Here is a 26,051-nt window from a genome sequence, read left to right as displayed (position 1 = left end):
TAGCCGATCGATGAATGACATGATTTTGTTTTGATTATTGTATCACTAACACTTTCCCATTTAAAAATGTACTTTCCCATTTAAATGTGTACTTTTGCGAGAGCGTTGTTTTCACGTCCTCAAAACGCGGGTCAACCAATCAGAGACCGTCACCTCAATAGCCTTAATTCAACGCGTCTGGAGAACGCCAGTCAACCAATGAATTGATCTTGAAATTTGAGCCTTCGAGATTCTGCGTTCTTCCACGCGACTTGACCAATCACACCGAATCATTCCTATCCGGCAAAAAGGTCAATACAAATAGCCTTCTGTCAACAGATGCAGATTGCCGGTGATAACGATAATTAAAGCGAACTAGGGGTCAGAAGAGATCAAATGGAGAAGATGACTTTAGAAAATAAAAGGAGTAGCCATACATCTTCAAAACTATGTATGGTACTTGAACTTTAACAAGTCATTAAACAAGCTATTTCTAAAACCAACACCAAGGACACTCGAATTGGCTTACCCTAGTAATGACCTTTTTCTTCTTTGCACAGCTCTCCCAGAATCTCTTTTCGCTATACCAAATATGTCATGTCTTTCTGTGAACAATTCACCAAGTGGATATTTTTAGTGTTCCCAGGTCGGACTAATCATACTTGATCTCAATGAACCAAAGACTTGTGATGGCGCGAAACGAAATTGGCGCCCTTTTAGTCCCGTGGCTTGGCTACAATCCCGGCTGTATCCAGCCCAAATTTGTCTGCATCCAAATCAAATATTGTTCTTTTTGCCCTCGGTTTCATCCAAGAATGACCCATTCGTATTGTTCTCATTATAAAAAGATGCAGGAGAGAAATCTTCTAGCTCACGCTGCACATGATGCCGTGTAACACGAGATCTCAGGGTATGGAATGAATTGATAAACAATTTACTGTTTCAACAGATTCGGATTATACAGCAAATCAAAGTGCGTTTTCGAACGCAGAACGTGCAATCTGTAATATAGGTGAACTCGAAAAATACCATCGTGTTTCGAAGCAATCACATACGGAAAACCCCTTTAATAAAGCAAACCTATAACTACTGAAACATCTCACCGAAACTTGAAAGAGAAAGATAGTATACAACATCATCATTTATTACAAGGAGAACGAATAAAAGCCAATCACATTCCCAATCAGTGCGTTTGCAGACGCAACGAGTGTCTAGGATCGATTTACAAATATACATAGGCATGGAAAGCCGGTAAAAAATTTTGTGTACTATGTATCTAAAGTGACTAGCCTCTAAACAATATATCGGCGTTTTCTTACTTTGTAAGTCAAGCACGCAAAATGTTTTGTTCGTTTCACAGAGATTGGACATAGCCATGCGTTATATTTTCTTCTCGATAGACACTCAAGAGTAGGCTTTGAAAACAAACCGGAAACTGTGCGTTTTAAAGACGCAGGCTAGTCAATAGTGTGAAAGAATCTAATTTTCGGTACGAGAAACACATTATGGCGTTTGTAATTGGTTGTTAGAAGACGAGGTTGATACAACTTTCTTATTCAAACATCAAAAGCAAGCTGTTATAAGTTGATTTACGTCTAGTTATGTGCTTTGGGAAAGCACCCGACTCCGGGACAGATGGAGCACCAAAGGTTGAGCTCTCTGTTGGTGGTCATATGATATGATTAAAAAACTGCTATCTTGTAAGCTAGGAGATAAAGCCCGAGCTAGGGAGCTTTGCTCTTGGCACACAAGCATTCCAAGCACCAGTCGAGCAAAAGAGCGCAATTCGATGCACATAATATAATTCTAGAGAAAAATCAAAAGATTTGAACAGATAATCTGTTTAAAAGAATTTAGCCTATTATCATCCTACAGTATCGTAGATTCATGCATAGGAACAGTCGGATATTACAGCTTGGTGTTACATTTTTTCAACTTGACAAAGTTAGCATGTGGGAGGCCCAGCACCTATACCCACGGCTATTTACTCAAGTTGTGGTTGCTTCGAAACACGATGGTATTTTTCGAGTTCATCTATATTACAGATTGCACGTTCTGCGTTCGAAAACGCACTTACTACGTTTTGATTTGCTGTATAATCAGAATCTGTCAATATTTAATTGCAACAACAGCAAATTGTTTATCAATTCATTCCATACCCTGAGATCTCGTGTTACACGGCATCATGTGCAGCGTGAGCTAGAAGATCTTTTTATAATGAGAACAATACGAATGGGTCATTCTTGGAGGGAACCAATTGCAAAAAGAACGTGCAATCTGTAATATACGTAAGGGGTAACGATGGGTACCTTAAAATTTCGAAAATCTCGCAAAAATTTCGCAAAGTCCCCGAATCTCGGCGTTTTTACGGAAGTCTCTCGTTTCCCCCCCCCCCCCCCCCCCCCCGACATTTTAGGGTCTTGGAGCCTCTTTTTCTACCACGTTCTCGGAGTCTCTGTTAAACGCGATCTGTTTTATGTCGTTACTGCTAAGGGTTTCCCTATTTTTCAAGTCTCGAGTCTTAAACCTTTCCGCTCTAGCTATTCTTTTTCAACTAATGTTTATGTCATACCTCGAGCAAGTTATCTGATGTCCGAACACAAGCTAGTAAAAGCTCGGACACGGATTCCGAAATTTGACTTAAAGTCTCGGGCTCGGATTCTAAAACGCGGTCTTGGCGCCTCGGCAAATCTCGAACTTACTCATCGCTACCCCTAAAAGGGGTCTCTAGAACGCGCCAACATCCCAAAACATCGGCTTTATTCTCAGAGCGTATTGTTCACTGTTTATTGGCAGCAAAATGTCTAGTTCTCGGATAAACAACTACTTTTGGAAAACAGTAATCTGGCGGTGTTTAAAGTTTGCGAGGATATAATATTTTCACTGCCTTTCCATGCCTATATCTGTCTCTTGATCTCATGCTTGCATGAATATCTAGACCGTTGCATTTTCGAACGCACTAATAGACATGCGATTGGTTTTATCCTAAGGGATAAATTACTTGACATTGTTATTTATACCCTGCTTATACTCAAGCTCACCAAACTATAGACAAAAATCCTCAATGAAAGAAATTGTAGTCCACTACTTTGAATGTAAGCCCAGGATGGTGACATGAATGTAGGAAATATTATGAACTTATACCAAAAATAAAGCAAACCAAAAGCACATAGCTAGCTTTAAAGACGTAAATCAACTATAAATCAACTAATAACAGCTTGCTTTGATGCTTGAACAAGAAAAATTATATCATGTCCTTACAAGCAATTACAAGCGCCATGTGTTTCTTGTACCGAAAATTAGATTCTTCTACACTATTGACTAGCCTGCGTCTTTAAAACGCACACTTTCCGGTTTGTTCGGGCCTTATCTCCTAGCTTACAAGATAGCAGTTTTTTAATCATATCATATGACCACCAACAGAGAGCTCAACCTTTGGTGCTCCATCTGTCCCGGAGTCGGGTGCTTTCCCAAAGCACATAACTAGACGTAAATCAACTTATAACAGCTTGCTTTTGATGTTTGAATAAGAAAGTTGTATCAACCTCGTCTTCTAACAACCAATTACAAACGCCATAATGTGTTTCTCGTACCGAAAATTAGATTCTTTCACACTATTGACTAGCCTGCGTCTTTAAAACGCACACTTTCCGGTTTGTTTTCAAAGCCTACTCTTGAGTGTGTGCGAAACACGGGTTTCGCAAAAACCATTCATGCGAAACCCAGCTTCTATTAACAGTTGAAGACCTGGCACGAAATACGGATAACGGTGGTCAAATAGACATGCTGATACTTGACTTCAGTAAGGCCTTTGACAAGGTCGCACATGGTCGCTTGATCAGTAAATTACTGTATTATGGTATTCAAGGTAGAACACTTGCATGGATTAAGTCATGGCTCACCAATAGAACACAAAGAGTCGTAGTGGACGGTGTTTCATCAAAACCAGTAGACGTAACATCAGGAGTGCCGCAAGGCACTGTACTTGGTCCATTGATGTTCCTCCTGTTTATTAATGACATGCAGGAGAACTTGGAATGCACTTTAAGGCTATTTGCTGATGATGCCCTGCTGTACCACCAAATTACACATGACGATGATACCCTAGTCTTGCAGAGGGACTTGGACAGAGTGGGGCTATGGGCCGAAAGATGGCAAATGGTTTTTAACCCTACCAAATGTTACAAAATGTCAGTCTACAGAAATAAATCACCAGTACTGAAAGATTATACTTTATATAATCAGAAACTCTCAGGTGTTAAACAGCATCCCTACCTGGGCGTTTTGCTGTCTGATGATTTACGGTGGAATGTTCAAGTAAACAAGATCGTAAACAAGGCTAACTCAACACTTGGATTCATAAAAAGGAACTTGTATTCATGTTCTGAGGTCACCAAGCGTGTAGCCTATGTTACACTTGTAAGGTCACATCTAGAATATTCAGCTGCTGTATGGGACCCTTATAGACAGGATCAAGTGGACAAGATTGAAGCAGTCCAGCGACGTGCGGTGAGATTCATAAAGCGGGATTACGACTGGAACTCTAGTGTTACAATAATGAGACAATCCCTTTCTTTGGATCTGCTGAGTGAGAGGAGAAAGGCTCACCGTGTAAAAATGTTTTATTTATCAGTAAATAATGGCATTGCATTGCCGATACCTAATTATTATCAACGTTCAATGCGTCATACTCGAAGTTATTCAAGTAATACATTTATACAGCCTAAGGCACGTCACGATTATTATTTATATAGTTTCTTTCCCAGAACAATCAAAGATTGGAACAATTTATCAATTGAACTTAGAGAAGAAAATAGTTATTCATCTTTTTGTAATAACGTAAACAAGTTCATCGCCTAATTTTTATTATCATGCTATTTTTATTGTTTAAGTATTATCTTATTTTATAATTTATTTTAATTTTTATTGTATATAGTAAGTCGACTGAATTTATGGATTACCTATTTATTATTAATTTATATTTAGATTTATATATTTAGATTTATATATATTTTGTCATCTTTTCTTGATACGAAAGTGTTGAAAAGTAATAAAGTAGAAGTAGAAGTATCGGGAAGTATAACGCATGGCTATGTCCGATCTCTGTGAAATGAACAAAACATTTTGCGTGCTTGACTTACAAAGTAAGAAAACGCCGATATATTGTTTAAAGGCTAGTCACTTTAGATACATAGTACACAAAAATTTTTACCGGCTTTCCATGCCTATGTATCTTTGTAAATCGATCCTAGACACTCGTTGCGTCTGCAAACGCACTGATTGGGAATGTGATTGGTTTTATTCGTTCTCCTTGTATAAAATGATGATGTTGTATACTATCTTTCTCTTTCACGTTTCGGTGAGATGTTTCAGTAGTTATAGGTTTGCTTTATTAAAGGGGTTTTCCGTATGTGATTGCTTCGAAACACGATGGTATTTTTCGAGTTCACCTATATTACAGATTGCACGTTCTGCGTTCGAAAACGCACTTGGATTTGCTGTATAATCCGAATCTGTTGAAACAGTAATATGTTTATTAATTCATTCCATACCCTGAGATCTCGTGTTACACGGCATCATTTGCAGCGTGAGCTAGAAGATTTCTCTCCTGCATCTTTTTATAATGAGAACAATACGAATGGGTCATTCTTGGATGAAACCGACGGCAAAAAGAACAATATTTGATTTGGATGCAGACAAATTTGGGCTGGATACAGCCGGGATTGTAGCCAAGCCACGGGACTAAAAGGGCGCCAATTTCGTTTCGCGCCATCTTTGGTTCATTAAGATCAAGTATGATTAGTCCGACCTGGGAACACTAAAAATATCCACTTGGTGAATTGTTCACAGAAAGACATGACATATTTGGTATAGCGAAAAGAGATTCTGGGAGAGCTGTGCAAAGAAGAAAAAGGTCATTACTAGGGTAAGCCAATTCGAGTGTCCTTGGTGTTGGTTTTAGAAATAGCTTGTTTAATGACTTGTTAAAGTTCAAGTACCATACGTAGTTTTGAAGATGTATGGCTACTCCTTTTATTTTCTAAAGTCATCTTCTCCATTTGATCTCTTCTGACCCCTAGTTCGCGTTAATTATCGTTATCACCGGCAATCTGCATCTGTTGACAGAAGGCTATTTGTATTGACCTTTTTGCCGGATAGGAATGATTCGGTGTGATTGGTCAAGTCGCGTGGAAGAACGCAGAATCTCGAAGGCTCAAATTTCAAGATCAATTCATTGGTTGACTGGCGTTCTCCAGACGCGTTGAATTAAGGCTATTGAGGTGACGGTCTCTGATTGGTTGACCCGCGTTTTGAGGACGTGAAAACAACGCTCTCGCAAAAGTACACATTTAAATGGGAAAGTACATTTTTAAATGGGAAAGTGTTCACTATGGTATGTTTTGGTTGAACTAAAGTTAAAAATTTGCATATGATCGGCACAGAAGAGAAGTGTGATTTTGGATTCTGATCTATGGCCAGTTGTGTAGTTGATTGACGTCCACTACCGCGTCATCACCTTATCACGCCGCTATACACACAGGTCGACCAAACTCCCCACTTTGGAGTATCATAGAATGGTCGCGTTTGAAAGCTTAAACCAAGTTCATTCTTAGAAAAAAAGATAGAAAGCTAAAGGTTATAAGCACTTTAATTATCTAATTAATCAAAATATATCCCACATACTGTACCTGCTGGAGTTGCATTCTGGCTTTCTCAAGGTCTTTCATCTTGTGCTTGTCTTCCAGTCTCTTGGCTTTCAATGTCTCTAATTTGCCCTCCAAGTCCACTATTACTTTATCTTTGTCTAAGACCTTCTTCTGAAGTTCCAAGAATTCGTCTGCTGACACACTTGGGCCTGAAAAGGATAAAAAAAACATTATTCATTACCTGTGTCTGTCTGATTGTCTTATTTCATGGAAAGTTCTAGAGATCTTGAGCTATGTAAATTGATAAAGAATCTCCAGACATGATATCAGAAAAGATATTTCTAGTTCTGTAGTATGACTTTAAAAGTTATTGGGTGTGGCACATGTCCCAGTCCCAGCTACAGAGCTTAACTACTGATTATTAAATAGATATGTATGTAAAAGTCACCTGATGGCTTCCTCTCAGCGTGAACTGCTGGCTTTGTCTCTATAGGTGGAGTTGAAGCTGTTGGGAGCGATGTCCTGCCTGTTACTTTTGGCTCAGGTAGAGAAGTGCCACGGGGTGTTGGCTGGCTCACTGTGCTAGTTTTTGGGCTCTGGATCTTGGATGTAGGCGGGGAGCTTTTGGACTCAGCGGCAACATTCTCAAGGGATCCTCTGGATCCAAACTAGATAGATGACAAAATTCTCAAATAGGAAAACAGCAATTTATTTCCCCAGCAATAAAACAAACTACAGTTAGGGAGGTCCCCACTATCATACTCACATTTCCAGCAAACAAAGTACAGTCGAACCTCTATTAAGCGGCCCTCTATTAAGCGGTCACCCTCTATTCAATGGTCATTTGCCAAAGTCCCGAATTTCCCCCCTTATGTTTACTGTAAATTTGACCTCTATTGAGCGGTCACCTCTATAAAGCGGACGCGGTCACCAAAGGAGGGTCCCAATTGGTTGATTTCATTGTTTTTCACCTCCATTAAACGGTCATCACCAATATTTGTCAGCATGACAACAGATAGTGCACGTCATATTTCGTCATATTTTTAACTGTCTAATCTAATTACTATGGCTAATCGTCTTGTGCGGATCAGTCGCATGAAATTCCTCGATTACCAATTACCGCTTTAGCCAGCTAGAAGAAAAACTGTCACCTTCAAATATGTATTCACAAGGAGTCTCGAGTCCATAGCCACCACCTCTGTTCACCCACTTCCCTTTGACTACGACTTTCTCACAGTTCGTAGGTCTCTTGAGATATTTGTTAACCAACGTTGACATCAGTTTGGGAATATGCCTGATAACTTTGTAATTGTCAACTAGAGTATTTTGGTGACCATCTCCATCCATCACCGTTTTGGTGGCTTTTTCTCTTACGATTGCAACAGCAGTCGGATCCTTTATGTTAGTTGGTTCCCGCATAAGTTTGTAAACATCTTGTAGTGCTGGTTCCCACTCAGTCATGTATTCATGGTATCCCCGAATGAATGCAACTGGGTCAGATTTGTGAGTTTTTGGGTACGGCAACGCACTGCGAGTTTTTGATTCGACTTCCAAAATCGCGCAAACGCTTAATGACAGATATCAACGGAAATGATGCGTGTAACATCACCTTAACGCACTCATTTACTTTACATAACGCCAGCGGAAGTAGCTCATGCCCATAGAATTGGGCAAAGCCACAAGAGCCGTATAGGCAAAAACAAACTGACTAGGCGGTTTCAAACATTTCTGGATCAAATTGGATGCACCAGGCCCCGTATTAGGGCTAACATGATTGTTACTGTTGTTTATTATAATAAAAAGTTCTTACGTATAATTACAGCCCGATTTACGCTAATTTAGAGGCGAAAATAGCAAAACCTCTATTAAGTGGTCAACCTCTATTAAGTGGTCACTAAGCTAAGTCCCGAGGGTGACCGCTTAATAGAGGTTCGACTGTATCAGACCCTTAATTCTGACATATAAACCAGAAATATCGTACTCAAGTAGCCGTTGTATCCATGCACCACTTCCAACTCCAGGAGAAATACTTAATATTTAATTATATAGCATATTATTCAATTACTCTAGAGTATTCTATCATTGAAGACTAAAACAATTAGAACAAAAAAGATGAAATAATTCTCTACTATTACAACCAGAATGCCCTTCAAAACTGTTGACCCATTTCACAAAATATGTGCCTTTTTCACACGTATGGTTGCATACCGGTTAACACCTTGTCAAGCACATCCATTTCCTCCCTCTCCCACCCCTCCCCCTCCCCTCCCCAACCGATGGAACTCAGCTATCGCATACTAAAGATAGGTGCTCAACATTGGCATTTATCTGTGCAGCACGTGTGATTGCTAGACATGGGATTTTGTGAAGGATTAGCTTCATTGGTTAATGGGTCAACTAGTTTTGGTGCAGATTGCAGATAACACACACTCTTTTTGTAAGCTAAACAGAGAAAGTGATATTCCATTTAATAACATAAATGAATTAGAAAAGACTCAGTGACATGTGAGTCAAGACAAAAAAACCTTACCTTTTCTTTTCTAAGGGTTGGGATTCCAGGTTTTGGGATACCTGTGTTGCCTGGTTGCTGGGGGGTACTTGTGTTACTGTCTAACACAATAATTTGAGACTGGCGAACAAATATCCCATAACCATCCTCACAACTGAAGTATGCCTTGCCTTGAACTGGAGCACAACAAACAAATAACAGTGTGTTTTGCTTTTTTGTGAGTGAGGGATGTTATGAATTTTACATTATGATTGTTTTATGCATGCCCTGCCTTTATTTCCCCTATCTCTGCCCTTCGTCAACATGACCCTCTTAGGCGATTAATAACATTTATCTAAATATTATAAAAATAATCATTTATTAACAACGCATGTTTTATCATGCGATGCCAACTCAATTAAATTGACATCCCATTGTATCAGTAATTGTGTAATTGTTTGAAACAATAAAGGGTTGACATTATCCCGGAACTAGCTTGACAGGTATACAGTTATTTTATAATAAGCAAGTTTCTACCATAAGATAGCTTAAGTAACTTACTGGTGTGAATAAAAACACAGGTAAGCTTAACTTAGGACTTGATTTGAGAAAGAATCTTCATACGAATAATAAATCGTACCTGTGCCATCGTTCTTTCCTTTCTTTTCATCAAGAACTACTCCGATCCATTTGCCGGTAGCAAATTGAGTGGCGCCTACATACGCGACCGTGCCGATCAACCCCTTCCCGGTGACTTCCACCTTCATGCCAACCTTTACGGTCGCCATGTTTTGTCAGCCTTAAAATATGTCAAAACAAATACCACGAGATTCTTGTAAACCAGTATGATAGAGTATTCTTTCAACTGATCAGTGAAGGGTTTCCAAAGTCAAGAGTGTAAGTTTATCATTTTTACAGCAGCCCTTTCAGTCTCGATAAGGTCGAATCCTTCCCTCCCAAAACAAGTATGGCGAACAAATCGTTCTACGCATGCTCACAGATGCGGCTAGGTAACCGCTCGTAAGCCTATGTAACCAGGCACTCCACGAAATCCAAGATGGCGGGTGAGTGTTATGATCGGATCGATCCGAAAAATATCCGATCCGCTTGTGTTTCCTTTAAAAATGTATGCGATGATAAAAATTGTCATCCTTGCTTATAGTTATAAGAATTGACTCACAGTAGTTATTTCTTTAAAATAGAGAATTCTTCTTGTTTGTGTGGTAACATCACACGTACATCCTCCCGTTGTCTGTGCATCCATTTCCTATTTGTATTCACACACTTACTTTGATGAAAAAATATATTTTTTAATTGAATGAGATATCGTGAGATACTTTGACCAAGATGAAACATTATTTTAAAATGAATATACAAATAACATTCATTAATTAATCTGCTGAAAACTTTTAGTGGCTCTACACGGTGTACTGTACATGCAAGCAAACAACATTGATTCTTTTGTGCATTCACACGATCCCTTTGGTATTGGAGTCCAGATCATGGTATACTGGAGTCCAGATCATGGTATACTGGAGTCCAGATCATGGTATACTTGAGTCCAGATCATGGTATACTGGAGTCCAGATCATGGTATACTGGAGTCCTCAGCTTTGTCTCACTGTCTTTTCAAATGATGGTGAGCAATAATTTGAAAGCAAGGTTGTCTTAACAACAACAAAAAAAAATAAAAAAAACATAAACTATGAAATGTTTTCAGAAGAGGAAGGGGATCCAGGCCGTCATCAGCGGCAGCGGCAGCGCCGAGGACTTCTTAAGATGTACTATGGTGTTGGCGAGGAAGGAGACAAGTCTGCGGCCATTGATCCATGTGATATTAATGGCGCCCACTTTAAACCTGAGGTGTACCTGGAAAGACTCTTCAAAGAAAAATCACTCACTGACTTAATGGACAAGGAGGGAGATGTGTCAAAACGTAGGCTTGCATTACTTTCCCTGTCAGTCCCAATAAAGGGGGGGGGCGGGGATTTTGAGAAAAGAGGGGTTGTATACATTGTTCTTCAGTGGACTTCCTTAAAATAGTTCTTTGATATTTTCAAGCAAAGTATCTAAATAAAGGAGGGAAGCTATGTAGGTCACCCCTCATTCCTGTATAAACAAAAACTTTTTTTCTGTACAATGGAGAGGCTCAGATGTATCCAATTAAAAAGAAAAAATAATTTTTATGAGGACTGTGGTTAAGAACTTTGTGGTAGGCTTTTTTAGAAGAACTGCAACAAAATGAACTGTTAAGGATATTATCCACACTATTAAAAAACTGAAAAAAATGGAAGTTTCAAAGCTATTAAGTTACTAGATAAGAGTCTAGAGTCTGTTTTGGTTATATCACATGACATGACTGTTATGTTAGCCTTGAAGGGCTCTATTTGAGCTATTTTCTTGTCTTTTCCATAGAAATAAGAGCACTAGACAGTGACATGCAGACATTGGTTTACGAGAATTACAACAAGTTCATTAGTGCAACAGATACTATACGAAAGGTGATGTAATGATCCTTGATGTATTCATCTGCTCTGTATCTTTTTCAGCGTGTCTATTGTATGTAGGAAAATCTTCTGTATGTGTGTCAATGTTAAAGTATATGTCAAATAGATATACAGGATTGTAGAGTAAGACTAGGAATTCTGCTATATAATGCTGTCTTTCGTACAGTATCTTTGGTGCTATAGACTCTTCAATAGTAATCAATGAATTTGATATTTTTATGCTTATTAATAATAACTTTATTGTGATTTAGATGAAACATGACTTTAAGAAAATGGAAGATGAGATGGATAAGCTTGCTGTAAACATGTCGGCAATTACTGAATTCAGTGAAAAAATCAGTGGTACATTACAAGACAAGCGCCTACAGATAACCAAATTATCAGGAGTGCACTCTCTCCTAAAAAAGGTCAACAATGATGACACTTCTTTTCATCATGATTCACAAATTAATTATTATTAATCTCTATTTCTACACCTGTAGCTTCAATTCTTGTTTGAGCTGCCATCAAGACTGAACAAGTGTGTGGAGATGAAGCAATATGGACTAGCTGTCAGGTATTGTACAATTTAAAAGCATTTTATGTGATATGCTCTAGTATTAATTCCTTAATGGTTCACAACACTGCTATCACTATTACCTTTCTTATTCAAAGCATACTTTGAATAAGAAAGGGGTGGGAATCGCTAGGAAGATAGTCAGAAAGTCTGTGAGTAATACATTCATTAACATAATCCGTTATGTCTCTACTGCCATCAATGGCCTTGTCTTCAATGAACAATATCTTTAGAAGGGGAGGTTTCTAAGGTTATAAAACCACATTATTTTAAGCCAACATAACATGGTGGGATACGTGAAAAAGGGAATTAAAGGTAGAAACCCCTGTTCCATCCCTAAGGTGGTTGATGCCTGCAACTCCTTTTCAAAACAACCTGGTAATCTCTAGTTTTTGGTAATTCTCTTTAACTCCATGCTTTCCATGTCCTGTTTTCTGTGTATAGGTATTACACCAAAGCAAGGGATGTGCTTCACCAGTACAGCCATATGCCATCTTTTTCAGGCATCCATGAGGACTGTGCTGAGATTGTCAAAGAGTTGGTTGTCCGACTAAGAGAGCAGCTCAGAAATCCAAAGGTGATCAATAGTCAAGGGTACTTGATCAATAGTCAAGGGTACTATAAGCAACACAGTGGTGGAGTGATGGGAGGTGGTGGAGTGATGGGAGGTGGTGGAGTGATGGGAGGTGGTGGAGTGTGAACAATTTCTCACCCAACTCGGCCTCCTGTTTGCATAATGAACGCCCTTTAGCGGTCTAACGGCCTTCGTGAACAATGCCATCCGCACGGAACTGTAGACAGTGTTGTTGATAATTGTGGTTCCAACCCTATGTTGGATAAGATTTCTCATTATGTGCATACCGTGGAACCTAAAGTACAGTATCTGGGATCCAGCCACAATTGCAGCACTTTAAAGAAAAAAAAGATTATTTAATTGAGATAATTTTCTATTCAGGGCTTCTGGAATTTTGCGGAAAAAAACTCCAAATTACGCGGGATTCTTTGCTAAATTACGCGAAAAATCAATCATTAAGCCCTAAATTACGCGGGATTTAGCAATACATTTTAAAAATCAAAATTTTGCGGGATTTTTTACTGAATTATGCGCTATATTACACGGAATATCAACTGTTACGCCCAAACTACATTTTGTACCAAAGAAAAGCACGGAATAACTTGAAAAGGTTATTTTTTTGCTCAAAAATATCTTAGGCAAGTTTTCATTGGCTCCTAGCCACCAGCCAATTAAAACAGGTATTTTATTATTAGTCCCAGGCCTTTGCGGTTTAGCAAAGAATGCCTAGTCATTTTATTTTTTTTCGAAATTCAGTTCGAACTATCGAACTCTTACGAAGAATATCTCTTTTTTTACGAGAAATAGAGGTAAGAACCCTAAAAGAACACATCAGCTGTGCAATTAAATGTTTTGTCTTTCAAAATTTAGCCAAATTACGCTGGATTACGCGGAAAAAGCCAAATTACGTGCTTCCGCACAAGCGCGTAATTCCAGAAGCCCTGTCTATTATTATGTTACCAACGTTAGGACCCTGGAAGTCAAAAGTTATATCAAGATAACAATTTAACAGTACAAGTCATCATTTATAAATGCTGTTTAAATATTTTTTTTCAAAGTCTTCCCCAAAGCAGCTGGCCGAATGTGTGGATCTGCTTCTACAATTACAAGAGCCTGCAGATGAACTGTGTGATGAATTTCTAGAACAGTAGGTGTCACCAATCAAGTTTTGTAGTTTTATTTCTTTTCAAAAAAGCATGGTGATGATGAGGTGATGAAGATGATGATCTCAAAATTCTCTTTTACAAAAGATTTCTGATGATAGGAGAGACATTTTTAATTTTGCATTTTGATGATGACATCAATCACTATGATTGGTAATGATTATAATGAGGGTTGAGGTTTGTGACAACAAATGTAACTTGATATAGGTCTTGGATGATGATATGTTTATGCAAATGAGTAGTGAAGGAGACAATGACAATAACTAATAATCAATTTTCTTCTGCAGTGCAAGGGAAAAATTAAATGAGGATCTTAGAGTTCTAAGGGAACAAACAGATTTGAAGGCTATGGAATTAGCCTCATTAAAAGGTATTAATATAAACAATAGCCCCATTTAACTATGTTTGTACAGAATTCAGGGGATTAGCCATTGATCCCTATTTCTTATCAAAGCCTCTGCTGATTCTGTTCCAGAGGCCAGAGAAGAGAGTCAAGAAGCAAAACATCCCAGACCTATGGTACTCGAAATATTCCATACCTAAACTGAATTGATAAGTAAAGAGGATGCACTAGATTGTGATCTTATTTTTGTGTGTGTATTGCTTTCCAGGACTTACTAGAATTTGTTGACTGTGGGTGTAATGGCTTTCTTAGCACGGTTGGTCTAGTCATTGCTTCATACATGGAACAGTTTGTTGGACGGCAAGAGAAAGACACACAGTTTTATTCATCAACCTCGAATACAGAGGGGTTAGTGTTTATCTACTCTAGTTATTTTCCCTGATAAATGTCCTACTACTGTATAAATTGTATCCATTTATTTCACCATTCAACCATTCATTTATTCATTTACTATATCTATCAAACATTATTATGAAACATTATTCTGGGACTCCAACAAATACAAATTCGTTTGTCTTTGTTTTCAAATTAAAGGAGTTTTTTTCTTATTCCAGTCAAGATGAAGAAGAATTGGATAAAGTTGTGAGTAAGAAACTCACAAGCTTTATGCAGTCATTGATGGGCCAGTACTTCAGTATTGTTGAATCCAGAATTGAACAAGAGACTGAAACTGGCAACAATGTGTTGTTGGTGAGGTCACTTGACCGCTTTCACCGCCGCCTCCAGTCTGTCCACAAACTACTCCCAGATATTGGATGTGGAAGGTAGAAATAATAAAATAATCTTTGTCTTACTTTTTATATTGCTTGGTAGTTTTTATTTTCCTCAGTTCTCTGTAAGTTCTTTCTGTCCTGTTTATTCTTATTAAATTCTGTTTGTTTGTTTGTTGAAAGGCTAGGAACAAATATTGTGGCAAGGGCATCTCATAACCGGATCAAGGGATACACACAGTCACTAAAACAGCATTTTGAAGGTAAATAGGGTGGCATTTTCAGGTTGCTATATGGTATCAGCTCCATGATTGTTGCCGTTGTAGAATTAATGGTTGTGGCATTTGTAGTTTGTTTAACAGACACCCGTCAGTCACTAGCTGCGCTCCCGCGTCAGTCTGGAAAGGACAAAACACATGTGCTATCAGATCTCCTCTCAAACATGAGTACATCAATCGTGGATCAACTCAAGACAGTCTTAAGCAACCTTAAGGTACCCTAAATGCTCATTTAAGCGCCCTGGGCACTTTTTGGGGGAGGTAGGCTCTAATTTGGAGAGGGGCAGGCTCTAATTTGAAGAGGGACCTTTATTTGAAGCTGGGAGCTTAATTGCTATGTTTTTATTTTAAAAATACAAAATCCAAGTACAACTCCAACGAATAGTTCAGTTTTTTTTTAAATATTTTGCTCCTTAGAGGGGCGCTAATTCAAAGTGGCACTTATTGGAAGTTGAGCGCTAAATGATCATTAAAGATAGAACTAGAACAGCTTTCGAGTTATCCCTAATTATGTTAAATGTGATTCCAGGCATTCATTGGCCCAGATGTGACATTTGCTGTCAAGCCTTACTTCCGTGGCCCGTTTTGTGCTGATGACGTCAGACAAGGCCTGGTAGTGGAGCTGCTGAGATATATTTTGAGCACAGCAAAGGTTTGCAAAGATGTAGTGGTTGTTTGTATGCTTTAACTTTTGGCTAACATATAGGTGATGTGAAATACTGAAGATTGCAACGATCAAAGATTTTAGTTGTCACATGCCAATCGTAACTTTTATATATTTGCTTAGTATCTTTATTTTTTCAGGGTTTTTGTGATGGTGTCTCCACAGTCCCCCCTCCCCTGGTGTTGCTGTTGTCCCGGATGTGCACAGATTTCCAAGAATCCACCATCACTTATGTTGTATGTTACACTTTTGCTTTTTGTATTGCTTTCACTCTAGAGCTCCGCCAGACAAAATCAGTACGTCATGGGCCGATTTCCAGATGATGGAACTTGAGCGCGGAATTTGGCTTTATCTAAAAATATGCCTTTTTGTTAAATCAAACTAACCTATGCACCGCTTTGCTTCGTGTCAATCTTGTCCAGTTGAGTCTTACGGATGAGCAGTTTCCAGTGGACGAAGAGATGCAGAGAGGGTGTGTCCGTACGCCTGTGTCCGAACTCACCTTAGAGGCCCGGACAATAGCCCAGGTACTCAACAAGCGCATTCTTACTGCTAAGTCTCTTCATGTTATGTATTCTTAATTTACAAATATCTTCTTTTTCCTTAGAGTCTTCTTAATCATTACGTGACTTCACAAGGACTGATCATCTCACAGGTTCGTAATATGCGACACGCGCTAACGTGCCCACTTTGACAGGTTTGTAAGTAAACCAATTATTACCTATGGCAATACGAGAATGGTCATGTAAAAGCTATCAGAAGATTTCACCACATTGGATTGATGCACCACAGACAAAACAACGGGATGCGAAACAATAGATTGGAATACAAAAGAACAATGAGGTAATCCAGCCAATCCTTTTAGGCCTTACGAGCGGGCTTCTACACCTCTCTACGAAAGACGTTTTATCTAATTGACATGAACTTTACTAGCCAGTCAACGAGGCAAAGAAATGCTTGAGAATTCATTAGAGCACAACGGAATACTTCTAGTTGTGAAAGCTCGCGTCAATCATACAGACTCGTACCCAGTCGTTATTTGCTGTTGCGGGGACATCCACAGGAACCCTGAAGCGAATTCCTACCCCGACACCGCATGCCGACCGTCATGCACCGTGCGCTTATTCAACCTCTCCAAAATGCACCGCGCGGCGTCTGGGTACGAGACTGTCAATAATATGGAATTATCGCATGCTAATTGGCTAACTTTCGTTTTTAAAAACTTTGAATTGGTGGCCACGGTAGTGTGCATCGCACTGCAAGTATTTCATGTATCTTCTACCCCCATAAACTGACAGCTTTCACCTAGATTCATTGTGTAATGACGCATATACCTAATGGACATATTTGCGCCTTAGGGAGGCGGTTGCTAAGCTGGGCGATAATCCCAGTATTTAAGGTATCTTAGCCTTATCTTCATAGCTAGCTCAGATTTTCCCTAAATCAACATTGAAATTTGAAGTTGTTTTCATTGGAGGTTTCTTCCTGGCAGTCTGTTATTTAATATGAAATTCACAGTTGGCCAAAAAAATAGCAAATGTCACACTAAAGGCCTGGCTAAACTAGGCGACATGTCGAGCGTGACATGTAGCGTGCGACATGTCTCTTAGTTTAGCCACCCAAAGAGACATTATAGCGCCCGTCAAATCTTGTAGCAGCGACAAAGAAATATTTCTCTCTTAGTTGAGAAACATTTTTGTGTCGCGCACTACATGTTTTTGGTGGTGGCTAAACTAGAAAACATTTAGGAGACATGTCGCACGCTACATGTCGTGCTCGACATGTCGCCCAGTTTAGCCAGGCCTTAATATCAAGGGATTGTAGCCATCGCATACATAGAGAATACTACATAGAGAATACTACGAAAGTGCGCGCGTACGGGTGGGCGCAGCGAACGAGTGAGTTTTTTTTATACAAAACAACAAAGGAAAAAAAACTGTACAAAGCACTTTCCATGCTGTATTTTGTTTATTATATACATACTGAGATTGGCAAGGACGATATGATTTAGAAACCGACGCTGAATTTTAAGCATGCGAGCTCCGTCCTAACTCACGACGCAAGATTCTGGCTATCATTTATTACCGACCGCAGGACACTGACCTAGAGTATCTAAAACAACTCAAGAAATCTCTGCGCCTAGCTTCTAAAGCGAAATACGGTCAGTTAATAGTGATTGGCGACTTCAATCTCTCTGAGATCGACTGGACGACAGGAGCCGCTAAAACCGGCGATTGCCTCAAACTATCTCTGCAAAATTATAAAGGATAACTATTTATGGCAGCTTATTGATTTTCCAACAAGGGGAAGGAACATTCCCGATTTAATTTTGACGAGTATCCCATCCAAATTTCAACACATACACGGATTCGATGACATTATTTCTACCGACCACAAGTTGATCAGTTTCGAACTAGACTTGAATATCTCTAAAAAAACAAAGACCAAACGCGTTGTGTACAACTTCAAGCGTGCAGACTGGACGGGACTTAATGAGTCGCTTAAGAACATCCCGTGGGACCTGTGTTTCTCTCAAAGCGATAACATCGATTCATCACTCGCTAATTGGACTGATCTATTTCTCGCCGCTGTTAACGAGCATATTCCGAAATCCAAACCAAGGAATGTGAACGGTTACCCGTGGATAGATCACGAACGGCGTTCTTTGCTCAAAAAGAAGGATGCGCAGCGTAAAAAAGCAAACAAAACCAGATCGCTGGCTGTTGAAAGAAAATACAATGAGCCTCGACGCGCTGCGAAACAAATGCTTTCCAAAAGAAAAAAGAGCACGCCGAAAAACTAAAATCTGTTATATCCGACAACCCAAAGCGTTTGTGGACATACGTAAAATCATGCACTTCCAACAAGCCTTCGTCGAATTTTTTTCGCGATGGCCACGCCTTCGTTACAGATACCAAGAACATGGCTAACCTGTTAAACAGATATTTTCACTCCATATTCAGTCCATCCGCCAGCGAGGAATTTGTTAGCGCCCAGCCTACCAACCGTGAGCCCGTGTTGGGTCTGGGCTCTATCCAACTCACTGTCCCTGAAGTACTGGATGTCTTACGAAATCTTGACTCCCATAAAGCCTGTGGAACGGATCAAATCCCTGGTATTCTGCTGAAAAACACCGCTCATCAAATCGCACCATCGTTATGTTGGTTGTTTAATCTGTCGCTGTCTCTTGATCCGTTCCCGCGCTTTGGAAGAACGCAAATGTCACACCTGTGTTCAAGAAGGATGACCCCACCCTGGCAGAAAACTACAGGCCTATCTCTCTTCTTTGTATCCTGTCAAAAGTTCTTGAACGCTGCGTCTTCAAGCGCTGCTTCAACTTCATTTCCCCCCATATTTACCAGCTTCAACACGGATTCCTTAAGGGGAAATCCACCGTGACGCAACTTGTTGAAGTCTATCATGACATCGTAGACAGACTAGCAGGGGGGAAGGACATTGATGTCATTCACCTAGACCTTTCCAAGGCCTTTGACAAGGTCCCTCATCATCTGCTTATTTTCAAGCTGCAGCAGTATGGAGTCACGGGTTCTCTGCTGAAATGGTTTGTGTCCTACCTAACGGGAAGGCGGCAGCGTGTTGTCCTCGATGGTGTGTCCTCCTCTTGGCTGTCAGTGACCTCAGGGGTCCCACAAGGATCTATCCTTGGGCCCCTGTTGTTCCTAGTATATGCCAACGATATGCCTAACTACGTGCAGCAAGTTGCAGGCTGACCTTGACTCCCTGTACAGCTGGAGTCTAGAGCACGGCATGGAGTTTAGTGCATCTAAGTGTAAAGTGCTGCACATGTCAAAGAAGGTCGCACCCTGGATCCAGTAGCGCAGGTGACTGACCTCGGCGTTACAATTACCAAAGATCTGTCTTGGGTCCTCTCATCTAGCCTATGTGCGCAAAAGCAGGGTGATTGGACTAGTGAAGCGGGTCTGTTCTGACATCCTCGACCCAACTACAAGACAGCCGCTGTACTGCACCCTTGTTAGAACCCACCTGGAGTATGCTTCTTGCATTTGGTCGCCTTCGACAGGCAAGCACAAAGCTCTGATTGAGAACATCCAGCGTCGAGCATCCAAGTTTATTTTGAACTATCCCGCCGATGTTTCATACACGGAAAGGCTGAAAACTCTTAAGCTCCTCCCATTAGAATATCGAAGAGACATAACCGATCTAGTTCTGTTATTTAAAATAAAAAAATGGTGATGTGAGCATTAGTTTAGGTAGCCTTCTTTCTCCAGCCACGTCCCGTTACAATACTCGAAAGTACCATCCTAATAATTACCGCCTTTTTTCCACGCACAACCAAAATTATTACAGGAATTCGTATTTCCCTAGAACTGTCTTCCTTCTGGAATAGTCTTCCTTCACTTATGAAATCTTGCACTACGCTTTCGTCTTTCAGATATCAGCTGACAACTCACTATTTAGAGAAACTTGCTTTTTACCAACCTCCATAATTTCATAGAGCTTAAATTTGTGTAATTCAATTTTTATTTTCTTTTTAGAATTTTTATTGTTTGTAATTTGTTGGGAAAGAATTTCAATTGGGGCTTACGCCCTGTTTTCTTCTCCCGTCACATTGTTTCTTATTTTCTTTATTTTGTTTATTTCCTATTGTAAACCGTAGTATTTTTGTGTGACAAAGCCAATAAACTAAACTAAACTAAAGACAGACAGAAACTTACATTGAAATGAATCTGTCTCGCTAATGTCACGCACGAGACTGTAGCTCTAGTTAGCTTTTAATCTCTAAGATCTCGACATCTATGAAATAAATAAATTACTAAATGGAAAATGCTTGTACGATTTTTATGCACTCGTTGATGCGTTGGGATTGAAACCATTCAAGTGCAGTGAAAAAATATCGTTCGATAACAGAACCGCGAACGAAAACATCGTTCGCCTCTCTGATTTGCTGAGACCAGTGAACGAACGAAAATTTACTGAATATGTTTTCAGTAAGTATTTCTCAGTATGTATATAATAAAATTGATGTTTAAATTTGCCGTCATAAATCTATTCGTTTATACGCCTCGTTAAACATGATCTGTAAGAGAGTCGATTGATTTATTGACTTTCCCCACGCATAATCCACGTATTAAGCACCTATAAACTGCATCATTATGCACGCCATAACAATTTAACACAATAATATGTAACACATATTTTACACATAACAATTAGATGATCCGTAAGAGCGTCGAGACACGCGATTGGATGAACAGTATTGAGCCGCGTAACGTCCGTGCCGTGATGAAACGACTCGTAGAGGACGTAACGGCCATAGATACACAAGTCGGCCAGCTGTACGAGGAAGGGGTGCGCAAGGCCCACAGTTCAGGTAAGCGATCATTGCATCAACGAAAAACTCCTAGCTCAGGGGTGCGCAAGGCCCACAGTTCAGGTAAGCGATCATTGCATCAAGGAAAAACTCCTAGCTCAGGGGTGCGCAAGGCCCACAGTTCAGGTAAGCGATCATTGCATCAACGAAAAACTCCTAGCTCAGGGGTGCGCAAGGCCCACAGTTCAGGTAAGCGATCATTGCATCAACGAAAAACTCCTAGCTCAGGGGTGCGCAAGGCCCACAGTTCAGGTAAGCGATCATTGCATCAACGAAAAACTCCTAGCTCAGGGGTGCGCAAGGCCCACAGTTCAGGTAAGCAGTCATTGCATCAACGAAAAACTCCTAGCTCAGGGGTGCGCAAGGCCCACAGTTCAGGTAAGCGATCATTGCATCAACGAAAAACTTCTAGCTCAGGGGTGCGCAAGGCCCACAGTTCAGGTAAGCGATCATTGCATCAACGAAAAACGCATAGCTCAGGGGTGCGCAAGGCCCACAGTTCAGGTAAGCGATCATTGCATCAACGAAAAACTCCTAGCTCAGGGGTGCGCAAGGCCCACAGTTCAGGTAAGCGATCATTGCATCAACGAAAAACTCCTAGCTCAGGGGTGCGCAAGGCCCACAGTTCAGGTAAGCGATCATTGCATCAACGAAAAACTCCTAGCTCAGGGGTGCGCAAGGCCCACAGTTCAGGTAAGCGATCATTGCATCAACGAAAAACACCTAGCTCAGGGGTGCGCAAGGCCCACAGTTCAGGTAAGCAATCATTGCATCAACGAAAAACTCCTAGCTCAGGGGTGCGCAAGGCCCACAGTTCAGGTAAGCGATCATTGCATCAACGAAAAACACCTAGCTCAGGGGTGCGCAAGGCCCACAGTTCAGGTAAGCGATCATTGCATCAACGAAAAACTCCTAGCTCAGGGGTGCGCAAGGCCCACAATTCAGGTAAGCGATCATTGCATCAACGAAAAACTCCTAGCTCAGGGGTGCGCAAGGCCCACAGTTCAGGTAAGCGATCATTGCATCAACGAAAAACACCTAGCTCAGGGGTGCGCAAGGCCCACAGTTCAGGTAAGCGATCATTGCATCAACGAAAAACACCTAGCTCAGGGGTGCGCAAGGCCCACAGTTCAGGTAAGCGATCATTGCATCAACGAAAAACTCCTAGCTCAGGGGTGCGCAAGGCCCACAGTTCAGGTAAGCGATCATTGCATCAACGAAAAACTCCTAGCTCAGGGGTGCGCAAGGCCCACAGTTCAGGTAAGCGATCATTACATCAACGAAAAACTCCTTGCTCAGGGGTGCGCAAGGCCCACAGTTCAGGTAAGCGATCATTGCATCAACGAAAAACTCCTAGCTCAGGGGTGCGCAAGGCCCACAGTTCAGGTAAGCGATCATTGCATCAACGAAAAACTCCTAGCTCAGGGGTGCGCAAGGCCCACAGTTCAGGTAAGCGATCATTGCATCAACGAAAAACACCTAGCTCAGGGGTGCGCAAGGCCCACAGTTCAGGTAAGCGATCATTGCATCAACGAAAAACTCCTAGCTCAGGGGTGCGCAAGGCCCACAGTTCAGGTAAGCGATCATTGCATCAACGAAAAACTCCTAGCTCAGGGGTGCGCAAGGCCCACAGTTCAGGTAAGCGATCATTGCATCAACGAAAAACTCCTAGCTCAGGGGTGCGCAAGGCCCACAGTTCAGGTAAGCGATCATTGCATCAACGAAAAACTCCTAGCTCAGGGGTGCGCAAGGCCCACAGTTCAGGTAAGCGATCATTGCATCAACGAAAAACACCTAGCTCAGGGGTGCGCAAGGCCCACAGTTCAAATCATCTAGCTCAGGTTCATTGGGAATCGTATCCGCTATTTTAAGGAAATGAACGAATAAGGGCGGTCCTAGAGTTAATAATGGAATAATGTTGTACAAAAATTATTCCGATTCAATAGCCAATGAGGGCAAAGGCCAAAAATAGATTTTTAATTTTATCTAGCGAAGAGCGTTGTATGGTTTGGTCGTTTTCCGTTTTTCTTGGGGGGGGGAGAGGTGATCGCTGGCAATTTCTAGTGATAGACTATAACTTAAAGCCCACTAAATCGCTAACTAATCAGATTGCAGAGTTGATGATATACTGTTTGATTAATATTACATAACTGAAGCAAATATCCCACGGCGGACGATATAGATAATAATTTTCCGTGTGTTTAGAAATTGTTATATATACCGTTTAAAAAAACCTCCAAAACCAACGTCAACTTATTTTTTGCTTTTTTATGTTTCTGCAGATTCAAGTAAATTTACGTACACTAACCAGTCGAAGCAGACCCGGGCACAGTGGAGCTATACCCCAAGGTAATGTCAGCTGGCCAGAGGGAGTACTGAGGTAACGTCTACTATAGGTAGCGTCTACCAGTAAATGCAGACCCGGACAAAGTGGAGTTACCTACCAAGGTTATAATATAAGCTGGCCCGAGGGAGTACTGAGGTATAGTCTACTATAGGTAGCGTCTACCAGTCAATGCAGACCCGGACAAAGTGGAGTTACACACCGTGGTAATTATGTAAGCTGGCCTGAGGGAGTACTGAGATATCGTCTACTATAGGTAGCGTCTACCAGTCAATGCAGACCCGGACAAAGTGGAGTTACACACCGAGGTAATGTCACCTGGCCCGAGGGAGTACTGAGGGGTCGTCTACTATAGGTAGCGTCTACCAGTCAATGCAGACCCGGACAAAGTGGAGTTACACACCGAGGTAATTATGTAAGCTGGCCCGAGGGAGTAATGAGGTAGCGTCAACTATAGGTAGCGTGAAGTAGTGCAGACACGAAGACAGTGGAGGTACACACTGAGGTAACGATAACTATAGCTAGCGTCTGCTTTAGGTGCTATTGTGTCTGGACTCATCTGGTTGGTATAGTAATTCGCTAATGCGAAATCTTAAATGTGATTATGAGGGGGGAAATGTTGGGTTTATTATAATTAAGTTCACGATGGATCTTATATTCATGATCTTGCAGCACTGGGTTCGATTCAAGCCTTTTGAGTAATATCCAGAAGTTGTTCTCGGAGAAGATCGAGATCTTCAGCGCCGTGGAATTCTCCAAAGTGTCCGTTCTCACTGGTATAATCAAAATTGCTCTAAAGGTAAACCTTCATTTTTAGTTATTTTATTCATTGTTTATTTGTTCGTCTCACTTTATACATTGCCCCCCCCCCCCCCTAAGTTTAAGTTGACATCAATGGAAGTCATTAGTTCGATTCATCGGAACTTCGAGTTAGTTTGAACAAGATATAGATATGTAACACATGTGGTCTAGTACCAGTGTCGATGTATGAAGCACAACTAAGGGGAATAGATTTGGGGTCGGTAGGGGCGTTTGGGGGAATAGATTTGGGGTCGGTAGGGGCGTTTGGGGGAATAGATTTGGGGTCGGTAGGGGCGTTTGGGGGAATAGATTTGGGGTCGGCAGGGGCGTTTGGGGGAATAGATTTGGGGTCGGTAGGGGCGTTTGGGGGAATAGATTTGGGGTCGGTAGGGGCGTTTGGGGGAATAGATTTGGGGTCGGTAGGGGCGTTTGGGGGAATAGATTTGGGGTCGGTGGTGGCGTTTGGGGGAATAGATTTGGGGTCGGTGGGGGCGTTTGGGGGAATAGATTTGGGGTCGGTAGGGACGTTTGGGGGAATAGATTTGGGGTCGGTAGGGACGTTTGGGGGAATAGATTTGGGGTCGGTAGGGGCGTTTGGGGGAATAGATTTGGGGTCGGTAGGGGCGTTTGGGGGAATAGATTTGGGGTCGGTAGGGGCGTTTGGGGGAATAGATTTGGGGTCGGTGGGGGCGTTTGGGGGAATAGATTTGGGGTCGGTGGGGGCGTTTGGGGCAATAGATTTGGGGTCGGTAGGGGCGTTTGGGGGAATAGATTTGGGGTCGGTGGGGGCGTTTGGGGGAATAGATTTGGGGTCGGTAGGGGCGTTTGGGGGAATAGATTTGGGGTCGGTAGGGGCGTTTGGGGGAATAGATTTGGGGTCGGTGGGGGCGTTTGGTGGAATAGATTTGGGGTCGGTAGGGGCGTTTGGGGGAATAGATTTGGGGTCGGTAGGGGCGTTTCTGAAGAAAAAAGGTGGGGTCCAGAGCAGTAATCAATTACTTTCGGCCACTCGCGAGCCTGCCCTCCTTCCTCTGGATACGCGCCTGTTCGGGTTAGCAGCTTCGGATAACCGGGACTCAAATGCTCCATTTGCTTGCCTCATTTGATCTCTCTCTTCCATAGACTCTACTTGAGTGCATGCGGCTACGAACATTCGGGAAATTCGGTCTTCAGCAAATACAAGTAGACTCGCACTACTTGCAGCTCTACCTATGGCGCTTCGTATCAGACGAGAACCTGGTACACTTTTTGCTAGACGAGGTGGTCAATAGTGCTGTCAACCGGTGTGTGGACCCTGAACTGATGGAGGCGAGTGTTGTGGACGTTATCTGTGAACGAGGATAATTGCGACCCACGCAAGTTATGATTGCTGGAACCGGAATAGAGGGGTCTATTGTACTCTACTCCGCAGGCGCATCTAATCAAGAAACTAAAGAAACACGAAATAACTATAATAGGAAACGTTTCTCGATTAGATGCTAGGTCTATTGTAGAATATTGGGGTTTTTTTTGGCGGCCGAAAAAACCCGCGCCCTGCCTATATTATGAACAAAGATGAAATGTCCCCTCAAGCCAAATAAAGAA

The 26,051-nt window shown here is 41.3% G+C and overlaps 2 protein-coding genes and 2 long non-coding RNA genes across 6 annotated transcripts in view; 2 read left to right on the top strand and 2 right to left on the bottom strand.

The window, feature by feature from the left end:
- LOC5521376 (dynactin subunit 1) overlaps window positions 1–10,115 on the bottom strand; it is a 31,149-nt gene extending 21,034 nt beyond the window's left edge. For both annotated transcript variants that reach the window (XM_032366656.2, XM_032366657.2), the window contains exons 1-4: window positions 9,755–10,115; window positions 9,157–9,311; window positions 7,075–7,294; window positions 6,669–6,835 (exon numbers count right to left, since the gene is read on the bottom strand). In XM_032366656.2, the coding sequence (XP_032222547.2) occupies window positions 6,669–6,835; window positions 7,075–7,294; window positions 9,157–9,311; window positions 9,755–9,902 (690 nt within the window). In that variant the 5' untranslated portion in view covers window positions 9,903–10,115. The remainder of the gene's footprint in view (window positions 1–6,668; window positions 6,836–7,074; window positions 7,295–9,156; window positions 9,312–9,754) is intronic.
- Window positions 531–2,279, bottom strand: LOC125567859. Its single transcript, XR_007311839.1, has 2 exons — window positions 2,139–2,279; window positions 531–584 (listed from the first exon to the last, which is right to left on the bottom strand). It is a non-coding gene; the product is annotated as an uncharacterized LOC125567859 (long non-coding RNA).
- Window positions 838–5,883, top strand: LOC125567860. Its single transcript, XR_007311840.1, has 2 exons — window positions 838–889; window positions 5,830–5,883. It is a non-coding gene; the product is annotated as an uncharacterized LOC125567860 (long non-coding RNA).
- Window positions 10,111–26,029, top strand: LOC5506682 (vacuolar protein sorting-associated protein 51 homolog). Of its 2 annotated transcripts, none has more exons than XM_048728560.1 (21): window positions 10,111–10,178; window positions 10,835–11,050; window positions 11,530–11,615; window positions 11,873–12,028; window positions 12,104–12,177; window positions 12,622–12,754; window positions 13,810–13,898; window positions 14,202–14,284; window positions 14,390–14,433; window positions 14,526–14,665; window positions 14,872–15,081; window positions 15,211–15,290; window positions 15,378–15,520; window positions 15,835–15,957; window positions 16,110–16,205; window positions 16,392–16,496; window positions 16,577–16,624; window positions 21,166–21,322; window positions 23,605–23,671; window positions 24,339–24,465; window positions 25,590–26,029. In XM_048728560.1, the coding sequence occupies exons 1-21, from the start codon at window positions 10,172–10,174 to the stop codon at window positions 25,809–25,811; spliced, it is 2,406 nt and encodes an 801-aa protein (XP_048584517.1). In that variant the 5' UTR covers window positions 10,111–10,171; the 3' UTR covers window positions 25,812–26,029. The 2 variants fall into 2 exon arrangements, with proteins under 2 accessions (XP_048584517.1, XP_048584516.1); XM_048728559.1 differs by having other exon boundaries at window positions 14,369–14,433.
- The last annotated feature ends 22 nt before the right edge of the window (window positions 26,030–26,051 follow it).

This window comes from Nematostella vectensis, chromosome 6 (assembly GCF_932526225.1).
Source record: "Nematostella vectensis chromosome 6, jaNemVect1.1, whole genome shotgun sequence".
Lineage (NCBI taxonomy): Eukaryota > Metazoa > Cnidaria > Anthozoa > Actiniaria > Edwardsiidae > Nematostella > Nematostella vectensis.
The sequence above is the reverse complement of the archived record's forward strand: the minus strand, read 5'-3'. Positions and strand labels throughout refer to the sequence as shown.

Excerpts from the sequence above, each read along its gene's own strand:
- LOC5506682 (XM_048728559.1), top strand. Across the intron at positions 11,051-11,529 it reads GGAGGGAGATGTGTCAAAAC|AAATAAGAGCACTAGACAGT; the intron begins GTAGGCTTGCAT and ends TCTTTTCCATAG. Across the intron at positions 15,082-15,210 it reads CCAGATATTGGATGTGGAAG|GCTAGGAACAAATATTGTGG; the intron begins GTAGAAATAATA and ends GTTTGTTGAAAG.